General features: G+C 31.1%; 1 protein-coding gene across 1 annotated transcript in view; it reads left to right on the forward strand.

The window, feature by feature from the left end:
* The window catches only part of LOC129907005 (major royal jelly protein 5-like), an 83,012-nt gene extending 63,209 nt beyond the window's left edge, over positions 1-19,803 (forward strand). The window contains exons 4-5 of the mRNA XM_055983039.1: positions 19,211-19,507; positions 19,567-19,803. Coding sequence (XP_055839014.1) covers positions 19,211-19,507; positions 19,567-19,803 — 534 coding nt within the window. The remainder of the gene's footprint in view (positions 1-19,210; positions 19,508-19,566) is intronic.
* The last annotated feature ends 409 nt before the right edge of the window (positions 19,804-20,212 follow it).

Raw genomic sequence — 20,212 nt, forward strand, 5'->3', positions numbered from 1 at the left:
ACTGAAAGTAATTAAAAAAAATAAACAAACTGAGTGAATTAAAAAAAAATAATTTTTAAATACAAAATTAATTTAAATGAATTAAAACTTCTATTTTATCGTTTGTGTGCTTATAATTCACACCCACTTTGTGCCAGGTATATTGATAAGAAGGCACCGAAGGGCCAGCAAAAAGCAGGTTGAGAGTGTTTAACTTAAAGCCTAAATACCATACGGATACCGAAGATTTCCCCCCACCAGTGGTAAGGGATCTAAGGTTTATGTATAGCCGGTACCATACCGTAGATAAACCGATTTACAGTCGTTGAAATCTAGAGGAAACTCTGTGAACAACCGGTTAAAAACCGTTGAAAAGCTAAGGCAAACCTTAAAGCTAAACCGATTAAAAATCGTTGAAATCCAGAGGAAACTCTGTGAGCAACCGGTTCAAAACCGTTGAAAAGCTAAGGGAATCCTTAAAGCTAAACCGATTAAAAATCGTTGAAATCCAGAGGAAACTCTGTGAGCAACCGGTTCACAACCGTTGAAAAGCTAAGGGAAACCTTAAAGCTAAACCGATTAAAAATCGTTGAAATCCAGAGGAAACTCTGTGAGCAACCGGTTCAAAACCGTTGAAAAGCTAAGGGAATCCTTAAAGCTAAACCGATTAAAAATCGTTGAAATCCAGAGGAAACTCTGTGAGCAACCGGTTCACAACCGTTGAAAAGCTTAGGGAAACCTTACAGCTAAACCGATTAAGAGTCGTTGAAGAACCGGTTAGAAACCGTTGAACAACCAGAGGTCACTCTGTTGAAAACTGGTTAGAAGCCAGCAGTGCGTTACACGCGAAACCAGGGAAGAAGGACCGCCAAGAGCAGAGACCAGAGTTGCCGCATTCAGCAAAACACCAGAGTTACCGCCGTAAAAGTAAAATAGTGTTTATTATTAAGTTTTATGAATAAATAAAGGATTAAAAATAATAAATGATCTTTTAATATGCCAAGGTTCAGTACCTCCCTTGGTTGACCCTGGACCAGACGAGCATACCTCAGCTATAAAATCCAAGGTACATCACAACTTTCGTTAAAATATAAAGCTCAATTTTTTTATATTTTTTTAAGGATAACTTCAGAAGTCTCGTCGTCCATTGCCAGACAGCTATGACGGTTGCTTCCTGCCAGACACCCCTAAGGTTGAAAAAATTATGAATGTACTTTCGTCATAGTATAAAAGCTAAATTTTATATATGTTATTTGGGGACCTATGAAAAGATGTTAACTCAAGAGCCAGACAGTTTTGATGGTTGCAACACCTTGCCAGACACAATTTTCTAAAAAATGACTCAAAATAAAAAAATATTAAAAAACGACGGCAACACTTACAGTAATAAATGATACTTTTTTAAAAAGACAGAATTGTACACTTAATTTTAATTTTTAAATCAAGTCATTTCAATCAATAGTTTTTGAAATAATTGTTTTCAAAGTCAAAATTTGTGGAAAAAAAAGTTTAAAAAATTACATTGAATTTTATTTGTGTAAAGACTGTGGATCTAAATATAAATTTTTTTAATAAAATAAACTGCCTAAATCCATATGTTCCTATGCCATCTAGTTTTCGAGATATTTGAAAAATAGGAAAACTAGGTACTTTTTTATCAGATTTTTATTATTTTTGCTGTTTTCGTTCGTATGTATATAGTTTTTACATTCATAATTTTATTACATTCATAGCCATGTTATAGAAAGTAATAAATAAAATACAAAAGAAAATTAATACCTATTACAGGTAAAAATATTCATTTTAATAAAATTCATCATTGTCGTCGATATTTTCATTTTCTTCATCACTACTCCTCCAGTCGATGTCATAATCGTCGTCAATATCGCTTTCTTCGTCAGTTTCCAAGGTCTGGCCGTTGTGGGCTCTTAGTCTATTACAAGAATGGTAGTTGAAAAAATTCAAAACCGGTTTTATTAAACAAAACCATGAGGTAAGTCTTCGACAAAATGGTTATTATGTGAAGAATAAACCGTTCAGTGGCGTATTGAGGGGGGGGCTCAGGGGGCTCAAGCCCCCCCCAAGCCACCAAAATCATGTTACTATTTAGCTGATTTCATCATAATCTACATGATTAACTGAAACTTCTTCGTAAATCGTAGAGATTTAGAGGCAGCTCAAATGATCGAGCCCCCTCCAAATTCTAAAATGGTTGTTAGTGTTTGTTTGAGTAAGTGCCTTAGTTGACGTTGAGGTTTGGAATTTTCAGGATTTTAGTCCAATTTAGAATTCTTCAAATATTCACGTACAATAATCACGTCGTATTTTATTGTCTTGAGTATATTACTTTTTTTCAAAAATAATATTTTTCTCAAAGATATTGTAATTGGAAATACAATGTTTTTATATTTCAATATCTTAGTGGTCAACATAACTAATGGTGTATTTAAGCAAATTCCAGTTTGTGCTTCTGATTTGTATTAAAAAAGGAACATATTATTAAAAAATATATATTTCGGATTAAACATCAAAAGAATTTCATTGAAAACTAGTTTTTGAGTCTTTTACGTTCTGCATTTCACTTTTTGAACATTCACTTGCGTTGCCGATAGTGAACTTAGGTGTTCTACATTTTTTCGCTCATTTCGATTTTCTGATCGAATTCAATTCGCTTTGTTTCTGGTCGTGAACTTGGTATCTTTTTCAATGAATCTCCAATTTTTGGACAAAATATTATCAAAACTTATATTTTTATTGTTTTGTAATGTTTATTTTTTGTTAATTTAATACAAAATACATAAAACACATGAGGCATGAAATATCATGCCTCTGTGTTTGCAACCTCATTCGCTTTACACTTTATCTAATTCATTTTTCTTTGAAAATTTGCAATAATATCGCCCATGTTCTGCATTTCACTTACCTACATATTTCATATGTCTCGCAAAATGTGACTTCTTATTTTTTCTTTTAAACTCTGCTTTTTTCCAATAAAGTTGCCAATAAAATTGCATCCATGTTCAAAGTAGCAGTAATTTAACTTTAGAAACAAAATAAAAATGGATGATCCTTCAGTTTTGACAGTTCGAAGCATTTTCGAAGTTTTTGAAATCGATCGAGAGCAATTTCACGTGAAATTGAAAAGTGATGCCAGTTCACTTTCGGTCGAATTGTGGAAATATGGGCATTTATACCGAAAAAAGTGATGAGTATAGCTCAAAAACTAGACGTGATAGGAATAAATCTGTAAACAGTTTTGAATTCAGCACATGAAAAAGTTCCAACGAAAAAGTGTATTTTTTTTTTTTTTTAAGATTACTAAACACCTTGCTGTTTGTGTAAAATGTTTGGGATACAAGAACTTGGAAAAATAGCTACTTTGAATGTGAAAGGAAACAGTAGTACGAAGTTGTCGGGAGCAGTAAAATGCTATTATACGACTTTCAGTACCGCAGCACAGCGCTTTTCTCTCGATCAAAGATGAATAAAAAAAGAGACAAATTTGTAGTACCTACATTTACCTTATCAAAAATGTTTGAAAAATTTTTCAGCCCCCCCCAAATTTTTTTCTGGATACGCCACTGAAACCGTTTACTACAATTTGAATTAAACCGATGAAAAGTTAAAAAAGAAAAAAAAATTAACTTACCTACAGTTATTTTAGGCATTTTTGCATATACGTGTGCAAAAACTTAGATTCCTTAGAAGATTTTTGAGCGAAAAACGAGAAAAACCATTTTGTTTTCCCCATTTTTACTTGCGATATAGGTACTATAGGGCAAGTTTAGGATTCGTAAAAAAAATCGAACTCGAGGTAACAATTTTACATGACATTACGATGATGGAGAATGCCAAAAAAGTGGGTCCGGCAATTCTGTCTGTCTGTCTGTCTGTCTGTCTGTCTGTAAGAACCTCGAGCTACAGCCTAAACTACTGAAGCGATTTTCTTCAAACTTGGTAGTTAACAGTTTTGGGTGATTCCCTAGAGGAAAAATTGAAGTTTTTTTTTTAGGACCAAAACTAACGGTACCTGTCATATAACGGATCAATGACAACCGGACCTGAACAACCCGAGTTAAGAAGCTGCCAACAGAATTAATATTTAAAACAAACACAATGACAATTAACTGTAAATTTAGCTTAAAAAAAAAAACAATGTAAAAACGTTAGGCCCCTTTTGTGCCAACATATTACTAATATAATCAATGTACATTTTTAGATTACTAGCTTTAAGCAAATTGTATATATAATAACTGTTCAATAAAAATATCAAAAAATATCGTCATATAACGGAAACAGAAAAGTTGATTTATTTCAAAAACGGCTCTAACGATTTTCATTCAAATTTTTCAGCTTACTGTTACAGATAAGAGCCTCCTTTGATAATAAAAAAAATATTTTTTGTACCGTTATTAACGGTACCTGCCATAGAACGGTTTTTTTGGATTTATGAATTTCTCAAAAACGACGAAACAGATTTCGACCAAATTTTTTAATACAGAAACGTTTAAACAATCATTATTTAAAAAAATTTTTAATTTTTCAAAAAAACACATTTTTGGATTTTTAAAAAATATTTCAAAATTTTTTTTTTTTTAAATCAATTTTTTGGAAACGATTTGGTGAAAAATTTTGAAATTTTGTTTTTATGTGTAAATTAATTATTTATGCAAAATTGCATATCAACTTTTTTTTTGAAAAATGTTAGAAAATTTTTATATAGAAAAAATTATTTTTTTAAAAAACGGCTCTAACGATTTTCGAAAAATTTTTTCTAAAAATTCCTTTTTATACTAGAAATAAAATGGCATACTTAGTTTTTTGTAAAAGATCATTTAAAACGGCATTTAATTACACTGGTCAACAAGGATTTTGTTACAGACACCAAGATATACTTTTCTATAGGTTTTTTGGGTGCTGAGCTCGAATCTGAAGTCAGAACAATTCTACCACATCACGTTTTTGAGATAATCCCGTTAGAAAATCGAAAATGCCGCTTTTTTACCAGTTTTCGAGATTATTTCTTAGCTTTTGGTTATTTGTTTTAGATAAATTTGTAACGGTTTCTAATAGAACTAAATGTTGTCTTTCTAAATCCGTTTAAATCTTTTAAAAATCTCTTATCTTCTTTGAGAAATCTGAAATTGAAATCAACGTGTTTGGTATATCTCATATTTATTTGCTTTTAATAGTAAATCTCGAAATGTTCTTTGCCAATCGCTTTCAAATTTTGACACAACGTTTCATTTACATTCCAGTAAGTTCTTATCTTGTTTTTAACAAGAAAAAAAATTATATTTTTCTCACTAGTAATTATTTAGTATAAGTATCTGACACGGTCACGCTTTGATGTATCTCACTGCGATTCACCACCTTCGCAAATATAAAAACTTGCAAGATTCTAAATGGAACGTTGTGTCAAAATTTGAAAGCGATTGGCAAAGAACTTTTCGAGATTCGCTATTAAAAGTAAATAAACATGAGATATACCAAACACGTTGATTTCAATTTCAGATTTCTCAAAGAAGATAAGAGATATTTAAAAGATTTAAACGGATTTAGAAAGACAACATTTAGTTCTATTAGAAACCGTTACAAATTTAATTAAAACAAATAACCAAAAGCTAAGAAATAATCTCGAAAACTGGTAAAAAGCGGCATTTTCGATTTTTTAACGGGATTATCTCAAAAACGTGATGTGATAGAATTTTTTTGACTTCGGATTTGAGCTCAGCACACCAAAATCCTATAGAAAAGTATACCTTGGTTTCTGTAACAAAAAAAAAGTTTAATTTTGTTGACCAGTGTTATTTATAAAAACAGATTTTATTTTTTTGCACCACTAACGAAATTCCGTGAAAATATCAAATTTTAAATCTTCCCTTATTTTGTTCAGTGAAAAACTTTAACATTAGAGTAACTTTTACCATAAGAGCAAGTACGTGCGACCCCAGTCGTGCAATTTTTTTTTCTAGTAGGTATCTTCTTAATTTTAATAGATATATGAATGAAATTTATAGGGAAGATATATATTTGAACAAAGTTTCTATCACATAACGGTACATGTACTAAAAAAAAAAGTTCAAAATTACCAGAAAACATCTGTGGAGTTCATTTGCTGATGAGGATGACCATGACCAACCACCGTAATCTCAAATTTACATTTTGACATGGGGCTTTAAAAAAATTTATTTTTTAATAGATGCTGTAGGTACTTATATAATTGAGACACATAATTAAAGCCTAAATGATAAGCTTTCAGATGATAAAAAAAAATATTGTATGTTTTAGTATAGGTATGTAAATAAACTGGTTAAAAGGTGAATTAAGAGAAAACAAAATTTTTGATTTTTTTGATTAAAATTAATTGATTCTAAAAATTCTACCTATTTTTGAAGATTTTGAACAGAGATGATTGAGGTGAATAATTTTATAAAATTTACAGTAAATGTTTATACAAAAACATTGACAAAATATTGTGTAAAGACAAAAAAATGGATTTTTTTCGCTTTTTTCACGAGAAATTTGTGATTTCAAAAAATCATTTTATATACATAGGTAAATACTTTTTAAAGAACATTTATAGACTTGAATATGGTTTTATTATTAAGAACCATATTCAAGTTAAGTTTTTGTATTCTGAAAGGTTCTGAAAGGGTACAAAACTTGAATAATATGGAAAAATTACCTCATAAAAAAGTCGGATTTCTTAAGAAAAAAAAATTTATCTCGGTTATTTATGGAATATTCCTAACAATGTTGTACCATTTTGAAAAGAGAATTGAACACACCAACTTTTAAGGCAACTTGCCGAAATATCGTAGTGTATTTTTTTTACACTACGGCTCATTGAATTAGAGTCATGTAAAATTTTTTAGTACTAAGTTGGGTAAAAAAGTAATATTTTCTTTAAAACTGATGCAGGTGAGTTAAAATTTTTGAATGCATTTGATAGCAGGGTTATTCAAGGTTCCGTAACAAAAGAAAAAAATGAGAAAAATTAAGATTTGTAGTCACGGCGCGGCGCATGAAAAACCGTCACAGGGTGACCATTTTTTCGACTTTTTTTCAAATGCCCATAACTCCCAAAATATATGGCTGCGATTTTTTTATTATTTTTCTGATAACTGTCACCACCTACCCTATCTACCGTTTTCGTTTCGACGTTACTTTTTGGGACACCCTGTATAAAATAAATGACGAAATGATACAAAAAAAAAATTGTTTTTTTTTATGGTTATCTTGATAATGATTTTAATGTACCTATAGTTTTACTTATTAATATTAATTAAGAAGATAATTAGATTAAGTTAAATACATAAAATTCGTTTCTGAGGATCTTGCCTGCATTTAATTGAACAACGAATAAATCTCTAAATATCATAACGAAATTGTGCTTTTGTATACCATAACTTATAACAATTTTCCTAGAAAACCTTATTCTTTTAATTTTTTCTTCAAGCCTGAGTATTTTTTTTTTTTTTTTTTTTTTTTTAAACAACATTAACTGTGGTAATTATAATTTCTTTTGAGCTCAGCAAAAACAAAAAGACCTCCCGTTTTAAATTTATAATTTTTTAATGACAAAGAGAAGAAGTATAAAGCAAAGTAAAGTAAAAGACAAGTTAAACATTTTTAACTTTTAAATGGCATTTCTTTTTTTCTCAAACTTGAATTAGAAATAAAAGAACGAGCAGCATCTTTCAATTAAAATTTTAAGATAAAATTAAATTTTTTTTTTTAAATTGGGTTTCCATTATTTTTGAGTTATTTAAGAAGAAAGTGCTCTTTAAATTACCTACGACGACGAGTATTATAAGAAATAAGGAAAGATACTCCCCTAATCTGGTGTTTTCTTTCTTTTTTGATAAAAAAAAATTAAGACAAATTAAAAATTTCCCTCACAAAGGGAACAATGGCTGAATTAAAATGTTACCGTTGAAGGGACACACCAATCTTTTTATTCGCCTTATAACAAAAATGATCTCAGAAACATTTCATGCCTCATGATTCATGATTCCCTTGGATACTCTCATTCCCCCAAAAAAAAAAAAACCTAACTCCAACCCCAAACTTAAGAAATGGAATGAATTAAAACAAGAATATTGTGTATAGAAACATCAGAGAGGGTCCTTTTTTGGGGTTCTTGGTCCTTGCGTCTTTATCTATGTGTACTTTCAGAAATGGTGGTTTTGGTTAGGGTGGTTATTATTAAATCATATCCCACTGCAAAGCTATATAAGGTGACTCTGCCTTCTACATAGAATGCAAATGAATGTGTTCACTTAACGTACCACAGGCGGCACGTACAAACGTTCTAATGGCTAATTAATCTTGTTGTCCGCCAGCGGAACGGTCCTCAATTCCAAGCAAACAAGAGAATGAAATTACGCGCTGGTTATCCTTTTAAAAATGTATAAAGTAAAAAAAATAGTTTTTTTTCTTCGTTGGTTGGTTGGTCTCTCAACAAAAGCAAACATGGCGGAACCATTCAACTTGGATTTTTATTCCATTTGGAACCGGGCTGAGGTTCTTTGTCGTAAATAATCCTCTTATAGCTCGGAAGATGCTCACGTTTACAAAATTTATTTCATTTTTTTTTCCCTTAAAAAAAATAGTGTATAAGGTGCAACATCGTTGCACTCTCGTCTTTCACTGAGAGAGGAACTATGAAAGCACACGTGTATATAGTTTTACAATGTACCTGATACAGTATACACCTTATAGCCTTCAACCTTCCGGGTTGAAAGTTTGAATAAAATTACACTTATAATGAATGCTTCGAGTTATAGCCTCAAGAGCGGGGAAATCCCCCAAGTAAAACGAGCGTGGGTTTTTTTTTTTTTTGCTTATCTTTACCCATTTAAATGGAAGAAATGAAAGCAGTTAGATATACGAGTAGTTTTGTACACCATCAAAATAAAAAAAATGGAGGAAAATCAAGGATGTTTCGTAAACATTTTACGGTAGTAATTTTGAAATAACATTTTTAAGCTTTTCCTATTAATCCAAATATATTTTTGTATGTGTAAGTAGAGTATAGAGGAGGATGTTTCTGTGCAAAATATTCTTAAGGGGTTGAAATTAAGTGCAGTCAACTAAGTTTGAATAATGAGGGAGAACCAAAGAAAGAGGGTAAATCCTTACAAAATGAAGAAGAATTTATGTAAGACACAACTTACCTACCAACAAGGTTTCAATTTATACTCCAAGTGAAAATTTTATTCAGATTAAGGTTTATTTTTGGAATTCAATAATTTATGTTAAAAACATTAAGCCAACAGTAATACCATCCGTTTCTTGTTTTAAAGCTTAAGCCTATATTTTAATTTTATCGAGAAATCCATGGTTCCCATTCATTTTTCCAAAAAAAAGGACATTGAGAGGGTACCACATGTTTTTGGCTACACTTGACCAGTGGCGTATCCAGAAAAAATTTTGGAGGGGGCTGGAAAATTTTACTAAAATTTTTTAGAGGGTAAATTTGCGAAAAAATTTTCATTTCTTTTTATTAATCTTTGATCGAGAGTTAAACGCTGTGCTGCGGTACTGAAAGTGGTATAGTAGCATTATACTGCTCTCGACAGATTCGTACTACTGTCTCCTCCTTTCACATTCAGAGTACCTAGTGTTTTTTCAAAGTTCTCGTGTCCCAAACATTTTACACAAACAGCAAGGAGTTGAGTCATCCTTAAAAAAAAAAATACTTTATTTCGTTCGAACTTTGTCATGTGCTGAATCCAAAACTGTTTACAGATTTATCCCTATCACGTCAAGAGTTTTTGAGCTATACTCTTCAATATTTTCGTTATATACGCCCATGTTCCACAATTCGATCGACAGTGAATTCAAATCACTTTTCAATTTCACGTGAAATGAAATATCAATATTCTTCATTTCGATCGGTTTCGAAAACTTCGAAATTGCTTCTAACTGTCAAAACTGAAGGATCTTCCATTTTTATTTTGTTTCTAAAGTGAAATTACTGCAATTGCAGATTCATTGAAAAAGGCCCCCAAATTCACGAACAGTAACATAGTGAATTGAATTCGATCAGAAAATCTAAATGAGTAAAAAAATGCAGAACGCCTATTTCACTTTCGGCAAGTGAATACGCAAAAAGTGGAATGCAGAACGTGAAAGTCTCAAAAACTAATTTTGAATAAAATTCTTTTTGATGTTTAATCCGAAATATATATGTATGTTTTTTCGTAATATGTTGCTGTTTCAATCCAAATCGGAAGCACAAACTGCAATTTACTTAAAGAAACCTGTTGGCCACTTAGATTTTGAGATATCAAAAATTTCTATTTGCAATTTCTTTGAGAAAAATATTATTAAAAAAAATAAAATGCACGACTGGGGCCGCACGTACTTGCTCTTATGATAAAAGTAGCTTTTATGTCAAAGATTTAAAAAAAAATATTTTGAATTAGTTAAAATTTGATTTTTTTAAGGAATTTCATAAGAAATGCAAAAATACGAAATTATTTTTTTTTAGTTTTTCTTACGCCATATTTTTGTTACTCGTGTTTTTTTGACAAAAACAAAAAACGCAATTAGCTACACATATTAAAATCACTTAAAGCATTATGTATGTCAAATTTAGTCTAGAAAATTGTAATAACTCATTAACGGTGTACGGGAAGAGCCGACATCAAAGATTAAAAAAATGTTAAGTCATATTTCTATTATCCGTATTTTTTGAGAAAAACTAAAAATGCAGTTACGTTAGATTTACGTATAAAATTACCTGTGTAAAATTTAATCGAAATCGTTAGAGTCATTTACGAGAAAATTGCAATAACTCCATTAAGATGTACGGGAAGAGCCGACATCCGCGATTTAAAAAAGAGTTAATGTCATATTTTCACTATCCGCATTTTTTGAGAAAAACTAAAAACGCAGTTATGTTAGAACTGCAAACAGCATTACGTATGTTAAATTTAATCAAAATCGTTAGAGCCGTTTTCGAGAAAGTTGCAATAACTCCAAAACTTTGTATGGGAGGTATACGTTTAAAGCGAGATATTAAAAAACAAAAAAAAACCAACCTTGGAAATTACAAAAAAATCATCTGTACCAAATTTCAAGAAAATCCCTCAACCCGTTTAGGCTGCAGCTTCATGTACAGCTTTTTGTGACGACGCACCGACGCACCGACGCACAGACCGACGGACGTCATGACGAAAACCACTTTTTCGGACTTCTCCATCATCGTAATGTTAGTTTTGATTAAAACCTCGAATTTTTTTTTACACGAAACCAATACTTGCCCTATTGAGCAAGTAAAAAATGTAAATATACTTAAGACGATCAAATACGGCGTTTTGAGATTGAATAAGAAGTTTTGCAATAGGGGTATTCACGACCCGGTTTAACAAAAAGGTGTAAAAATGCAAAATTTTGTTTTCTTCTACCACAACTACAATAGACAAATTTTGCAATAGGGTTGGGGTATAGCAAAAGTGTAAATGTGTAAAAAAAATTTTAGTCTGTATATTTGGTTGTTTTATTTTATGAAAATGTTACTCTTTTGCACTTTTACAACGATACAAGACCATTTGCATCGAATTGTGAATACCCCTAATAATTTAACAGTGATGTAATTGGAAGTCTCTCTTACTTAAACAAACCCAAACAGCTGTTTCAGAATTTGGAGGGAGCTCGAGCATCTGTGCTGCCTCTAAATCTCTAAGATTTACGAACAAGTTTCAGTTAATCATGTAAATTATGATGAAATCAGCTAAATAAAAACATGATCTTGAAGGCTTGGGGGGGGGGGGGGGGCTTGAGCCCCCTGAGCCCCCCCCCCCCCCCCTTCAATACGCCACTGCACTTGACGTGGAAGCTTTTTATGGAATCGGTATTTTGTGATTTCATTCAGTTAAATTAGAACAAAAGAAACTCATCTTTTCAGAGCACTTACATCATTTTACACAAAAGTGCTTTCATACTAGGCATCGGATATTCGTATTTTTAAGACTTTTAAATGTAGTTTAACATTTTTCTAGCCGTCAGTAAATACTAGAGCCTACGATTTTGTTCGTGTATTTAATTACACGTGTACCCGATACACGTGTACACGTGTATCTAAAAAACGTTTACACGTGTATCTTATTTACACGTGTATTTATTAAATACACGTGTATTTATATTTACACGTGTAAATACGAAACAAAATGATTTTTTTGCTTTTTGGGGGTAAAATAAAAGTTTTTAAAACTAAACAACTGAAGATTATTGTGCAAATAAATAGTTCGAATTGGAAAAATAGTATTTGAACTTTTTGAAGACCTTATAAATAATTTATTAAAAAATTAAAAATAATGATGTGCCTTTTCATTAAAAAAAAACTAATAAATTTTTCCAAGATATATTTGCATATTGCCTACTGTGTCTTTCTCAGAAGAAAGTGTACCAACTGTTACATGTTTTTTTTTTTTTTTTTTTGTTAATCACCGTTTATTTGAAGATCATATGGTTTACTAAGTTCATAGTGAAAGTGTAAAAGGTGTTTTATAAATAAAGCGACAAATTCAATCAAAATAAATTTTAAAATAAAACTAAAATATGAAGCCAAGGAGTTGGGTATGGCAATATGCCCACCGAGAAGGGACAAATGCCTACTGTGACTTATGTAGTTCACAACAAAACAACCGTTTTTCTTGTCCCGGTGGAACAACCGGAGCCCTTGGACGGCATTTAAAGGGACTCCATGGAGTCAATTTAATTATTTTATATGTTTTGTTGCTTGGTAATCTAATCTAATCTGCTTTATTTTTTTACTTTTTAGTCGTATAATATTTGAAAGAAGATGATAATTTGCTTGGGTGGTATGAGCTCCCAAAGCCCCTCTCTTGCAATTTACCTACAAAAGCTTTTGCGATATTTAGAATGGGATAAAATAGATTTGGGGTGTTTCAACCCCCTAATGCCCCTCCCCTGAGTTCGGACCCCAAAATATTGCGTTGCAATCCAAACTTCATATGTGTACAAAGTTCAGTTCGATACGATAATGGGAATCGGGTCAAAATTTTTTTCCAAGATTTATATGGCTAGGGTTGAATAAGAATTTCCAATTAAATTTTCCGTGTAATTTCAATGTGTAAATCTAGCCAATAACCGCAAAAACCTGAACAATATCCTTTTCATTCAATATAATACATATTTTAGGAAATCGCCACCAAATCTACCTGTTCGAACGCTATTTACACGTGTAAATATAAATACACGTGTAAATATAAATACACGTGTATTTACAAATACACGTGCTTCGGCACGAATTATTTAAATACACGTGTAGCACGTGTACCTTAATACACGTGCAATAGTAGGCTCTAGTAAATACAGACTTTATTTGTAAATTTCAAAAAAATAAATCCTGCCCCATTTTGGAAAATTTTACTTTTCAATAAAATATTTTTTTTTTTAAAGAATATTTCGATAAAATTGAATTAGTTGCTAGGAAGAAATTCCGGAATTAACAAAAGCGTTCTATGGCATTCAATAACTTGATTTTTTTAACCAAAACCCTCTAAGCCATTTTTGAAAAAAGTAAAATTTTTCAAAATTGGAACATTTGAGACAGCGTTATTTTTGGTCTCAAAAATTTTTTTCCAAAAATATATCAATTTTGAAGTTGAAGTAAGACGCATTTGAGGGGCTCACTTTTTTTGCAATCTCTATCATCGTAATATTATGACTGATTGTTAGAATGTGGATAGACACAGTTAAAAAAAAAGCAACATTCAGAGGCACCAATCCTGCAAACAAAAAATCCAGATCTTAAGAGACTGCCGAAAAAATTAACCTATTCTAAACGAAACAATCAGTTGGACCGGAATGTACTTCCAATTGCACCAACAATGTTTACTTCCCTGCACAGAAGCAGTAATCAAAATTATTTTGTTCTTTTAATTATTCCAGAAACTTCTTTTTACGAGTCTGTGATTACAAATTAACAATCAAGTGCATAAGAGCTGAAGTTGCCAATGGACAAAATTTGAACCTTTCCTCTATACCATTTGCTTCACTCATACTTAACTCCAAGTCCATTTCGCCAGTGAAAGCTGTCAGGAATTTCAAAGAGGTACCTAATCAATGACATTCCTGATCTTAGGATGATCTACATATATGCAATAGTTTTTCCGACATGTCATTGCTTTTACAGCAACGAGCGACTCTGTAAGGAAACAAATATATTTAGGTACTGCAATCTATTCACAAAGCTTCCATTTTTAATAAAGGTGCACTTAACATGTTCGGACTCGGAAGAAAATTATTCATTCTTGCAAAAACAAATCACTCAAAGATAGCAAAATTTGTGTTCTTGCAGAACAAACAAACCAATTTTTTTTTACGTACTAAGGGCTTGCAAAAAAACTTAAGAAACATTTTGCTTCTCACCAGTAATTTTTCGGTTTCGAAAATTAATGTTTTTTCTTGTAATATTTATTTTAAGAAAAAAAAGTCATGTTTGCAATTAACACGTGGTTGAAGTGAAACCTTAAAAATCATTTTTCATGCAATAAAAAAATCGAAAAAATTTAACTTTTTTTTTTATTCCATCACTTTTTACTTGCGATATAGGTACTATAGGGCAAGTTTAGGATTCGTAAAAAAAATCGAACTCGAGATAACAATTTTACATGACATTACGATGATGGAGAATGCCAAAAAAGTGGGTCCGGCAATTCTGTCTGTCTGTCTGTCTGTCTGTCTGTCTGTCCGTCTGTCTCTATCTGGAGCTGCAGCCTAAACGAGTGAAATGATTTTCTTCAGACTTGGTAGTTAGCAGTTTTTGGCGATTCCCTAGAGGGGAAATTGAAATTTTTTTTTTATGACCAAAACTAACGGTACTTGCCATATAACGGAAATAGAAAAGTTAATTTTTTTCAAAAACGGCTCTAACGATTTTGATTAAAATTTTTGTGTGTAATACTACACATAAGGGCCAACTTTTTAAATAAAAAAAATATTTTTTGTACCGTTATTAACGGTACCTGTCATAGAACGGTTTTTTTCGTTTCTGAATATCTCGTACAAAATTAACCCGATTTAAATGAAAATTTTTATACAAAAGTGTGTAAGTAAAGATAATATTAAAATTTTAGAAAATTTTCAAAAAACGCATTTTTGGTTTTTTAAAAAATATTTCAAAATTTTTTTTTGAAAAATCAATTTTTTGAAAACGGATTAATGAAAAATTTTGAAATTTAGTTTTAATGTGTAAATTAATTATTTCTTCAAAATGGCATCCCAACTTTTTTTTTGAAAAATGTTAAAAAATTTTTATATATAAAAAACTATTTTTTAAAAAAACGGCTCCTACAATTTTCGAAAAATTTTTTCTAAAAATACCTTTGTATACAAGAAATAAAATGGCATATTTGTTTTTTTTTTTAAGATAATTTAAAACGGAGTTTAATTAATTATAAAAACAGATTTAATTTTTTTATACTACTTATTAAATTTCTTCAAAATATCAAATTTTAAATTTCTTGAATAAAAAGCTTTAACATTATAGTTACTTTAAGCATAAGAGCAAGTACGTGCGACCCCAGTCGTGCAATTTATTTTATATGACAACCTACAATAAATTTTATACCATCTGAAAGCTTATTTTTTCAGCTCAATATTTATATTGACCATATCCATACAACATCTACAAAAAGGCTAGAATTTTTTTAACCCAATTAGTTTTCATAAAAATAGAAAAACAATCTCTTTTCTCTTCTAACGCCATTAAATCCATTTTTTAAAAGACAACCTATAATAAATGTTATACCATTATTATTTCACCTTTTATATGACGCTTCAATTATATTTCTACAATGCCTTCAAAAAAAGTAAGAATTTTTTAAAGCCAACCATGTCGAAATTTCCAACTGAGATTACGGTACTTCCTCTACTGCTGGCTGGCATCGGCAACAGATCTCCAAAAGTGTTTTGAGGTATTTTTCAATTTTTTCAATTTAAGATTGTGTAATTTGTGGAGCATGTACCGTTATGTGTTATATATCAAATAAAAGGTTATGTTATCAGCATGCGTATTAAAGTTAAATCAAATTTGTATGTGCAGTAGATCAAAAGATGTAACGTGTATAGAAAAAGAACATCTTTTTACCGTTATCTCAGAATTTTGAACATATATTAATTTAAATTTTGTACAATTATAGGTTATTTAATTACCTATCCACAGTACAAATTTCATTCACTATCTAGGTATTAAAACAAAAAAGTTATAACAAGTTGAATGTTCGTCTAGCGTTTTCGTTTCATCTTGTTTCAATTCACTACGATACTAAAGAAGTTTTCACTTAAAAAATTTAAAAATTTCATTAAGGCCCATTTGCTGAAACGAGTCATAAATATTTAGTATAACTTATAGCATTAAGTTTTACTTATTCGTTTGCACTAAAAATATTCTTAATCATAAAAGTTGGTAAGTAGGACATATGTATATTAAGAGGAGAATTTGTACAACCTTAGTCTCTTAAGTTAAACATAGTGACTAAAGTTTGTTTTGACAAATAATTTTTCTGTGAATAAAAATAAATAAATTGGTTTAAGATGAATTTTGAAATCCTGGATTAACTTGAAGGTTGAAGTTCTCGAAATTTTAGAATTAGGAGTGCCACGCCAAATATACTAGAGAAAAGAATATTTCTATTCTTTTGATGAACTTTCTTAAGGATCCTTAACTGTATATGGATTACCACCTCCTGTTTGAAATGCTGAAAATTTTTCTGGATTACCACCTCCTTTTTATTTTTAATTTTTTATATTTTTATAATAATTTTTTTTTTCTTTCAAACGAAGTCTTATACATTTTTCAAAAATGGTAATGTGCAGAAAATTAATGGGGAAGTTGGTTTCCCAAATATTTTAAGTAAGTTTAAAAATTAATTAAAACATTTATTTCAGAAAAAAATAATTTATTTCAAAAAAATAAAAAAAAAAAAACATTGCTTAAGTGATTAATTTGACTTTAAAATATTCATGTATTATTCTAGAGTGAATTCCGATTTGAAATCGAGAAGAGAATTTCTCTTCTGAGAAGCGTTTTGGCTGTCATTTTCATGCCAATAAAACAGTTTTAGAAGACTTCTAAATGCTTTCGGACGCTTCAGGACGTCCAATCGAAAACGACATTAATTAATTGTCAAACCGATTCATATAGCTGAGACAAAATATTATTTTTCCTAGCAACGTAGAATAAACTAAGTGAATCTTAAGAACTAGGTTTCACTTAGAGCTATGTTTAAAATACTTAATTAAAAGAAGATTTATGACTCGTTTCAGCAGATGGGCCTAATTGATCTCAAAAAATTATCTGTGCACAAATTTTTATTTATCAAATTCACTTTCCCTTATACTTTCCTGAATACCATAAGTCAAACATAACCTTGTAATTCATTCTAGCCACTTTTCTTATTACTTTTCAATTTCTTGGTAAAACTGAAGAACATCTATTCTTAGAGGCTTTAACTCACGTTAAAATATTTTTCATTTCTTAAATAAAAACACCTTTTGAAAAGATTCTAGAGTTAAATAAAGCTCCCCATCTCCATTCGGGCAACAACCCGAAAGCATTCTGAAGAAATGTATCTCTTAATTATATCCCTTTTCATGACTCAAATAAAAGTGCAAAAATCCATCGCGTGTTCAAACAATGAAGGGCAAAGAAAAGGATTATATACCTACTTCTACATTATACTTTTTCGAAACACTATAACTTCCTTGTGATAAATAAACATTCTTTTCTATGAGTTTTTTGGTTGTTTTCGGTCCCTTCCCCTAAAACATTTTTCTTCAAACATGAATAGATATCTCCCTTTCATCTTGATTTTTTGTTTCTTCCTTTTACATCCAACTTTCATTTGAAGGAAGAAAAAAAAACTCCTGTTTTGGAAATGTTACATATTTCCTCTATCTCATAATCTTCACCTGCTCTTATATAGACCTCTTTATAAAAGGTTATAAATAGTATGGCAGAATACTTATACACCTATACAAGCTCACAAACACTCAAAAGAACGCTTAAAAAAAAAAGAAAATTCACATTCACATAATTTTAACATCAAAACCGAAAAAGAAAGATTTTGATCCTTTTTTAAAGCTTTAGATTGCTCACGACAGACAGCCTGAAGCGGTTGAAAAATTTATCGTGCTTGCGATTCAATTACATAATTAAATCCGTTTAAGGATGAATTTTTCTTCATGATTTTCATTTTCATTTTTTTTCTTTTCGTCCTTTTTTTTCTGTTTTGTTTCTATATTTCTCCTATTTTTTTGCTGCCTGCTAGTTTGAGAGAGAATCCTTTACACCAGAAGAAGAAATAGCAAGGGAAACTTTCTCAAACGTTTCATTTCGGTTGCTGATGATTAAATAGAAATATTGCTCCATTCAGGATGAAACACTATACTACACCAAGTGCTGCTGCTGCTGTTGCGACAGAGAAACTTTTCGACACCATCCTTTACCACCATCCTCTCATCATCATCTATCGCCTCCTCACAGACGACTAGAGCTATACAAGTTTGTAAATAGCAGGAGTTAACTATACCTACTTGTGTAGTTAGTATCGGGTTGTTATAGGAGCAAAAAGAGTGTCGGTGGCGGTGTAAAAACTTTCTGCCAGGAGTAGTTTCTCTATACGAAGAACTTCAAGGTATTTAATACATGAAAGGACTCTGACAAGTTTTCCTGCCATTTTCACTTACTAGTAACGAAGTGATGCATGGCAATGAATTGAGTGTGTGCGTAATTTTGTCACTCGATAATATTCCTCTCTTGCTGTGATTTTGTAAGAGGCAACAAACGCTCACTGTTGAAGAGGAAATAAGGAAAAAATAATATTAAACACTGTTCGTGTGTGATGTTGTTGTGCCTTGTCAAAGTGTCGTTAGAACGACAGTGATATGAAATAAAAATCAACGAAAAATATACACAAGAAGACGGATGGAGAGAGAAGTTATACGAAATTGGTCATTTACTAGCAAGGACATTACATCATCATCACATTACGTATGCGTTACGCATTTGTCTATTTTTTTGTTTCTTGCAAGAGAGAAGATTGAAGAAAAAGGATAAGGACAAGTTTCAAGAAAATTAACTAACAAAAGGAAAAGTGAAACAAAAGCGACATAAGCGCCAAAAGCGACTGATAAGTGACAAAAGAGTGTCAAAAGTGACAAGTGTGACAAGAGTGACAATTTTGACAAGAGTGACAAGTGTGACAAGAGTGACAAGAGTGACAAAAGTGACAATTGTGACAGGAGTAATAAGAGTGATAAGTGTGACAAGTACGATAATAATTGTGAAAAGTGTGACAAGTATGATAAGAGTGATAGGAGTGACAAGAGTGACAAGTGTGACAAATGTGACAAGTGTGACAAGAGTGACAATTGTGACAACAGTGACAAGATTGTAAATTGTGACAAGAGTGATAAGTGCAACAAGTGCGACAATAATTGTGAAAAGTGTGACAAGTATGAGAAGAGTGACAGGAGTGACAAAGTGGCAAGAGTGACAAGTGTGACAAATATGACAAGTGTGACAAGAGTGACAATTTTGACAAGAGTGACAAAAGTGAGAAGAGTGACAAGTGTGACAAGAGTGACAGGAGTGACAAAAGTAACAAGAGTGACAATTGTGACAACAGTGAAAAGAGTGTAAATTGTGACAAGAGTGATAAGTGCGACAAGTGCGACAAGTGCGACAATAATTGTGAAAAGTGTGACAACTATGAGAAGAGTGACAGGATTGATAAAGTGACAAAAGTGGAAAGAGTTAAAAGAGTGACAAGAGTGACCTAAGCACATCACTTCTGTTCGTTCAGAACCTTTTCAACCTCTTCTTGCGACTTGTTTGTAGACTTTATAAAAAAAATTATCTGAGTCCAGCAGTGAAATTGAAGAGGAGACTGATTTTGTTGGTATAATCATTATCTACGGTTTGCTTTCAGACCTTGAGGCGACACACATACCAAACCACAAAACGAAATGAAAAACGACATTCTATATTGAATTCTAATATAACTGGTGTAGTCCTTTATTTTTTTTTTTTTCTTATTTTCTTTTACTTACGACCAATTTGAATTATTTATGTAAGAGTTTATTATTGAGGAGACATTTTTATATGCAATTTCGAACTGACCGACCACCTTATTATGATTTGGTGTCTCGTTTATAGGTTTTTGCTGGTTGTGAGGAGATAATGTGATTT

This window comes from Episyrphus balteatus, chromosome 1, assembly GCF_945859705.1.
Source record: "Episyrphus balteatus chromosome 1, idEpiBalt1.1, whole genome shotgun sequence".
Lineage (NCBI taxonomy): Eukaryota > Metazoa > Arthropoda > Insecta > Diptera > Syrphidae > Episyrphus > Episyrphus balteatus.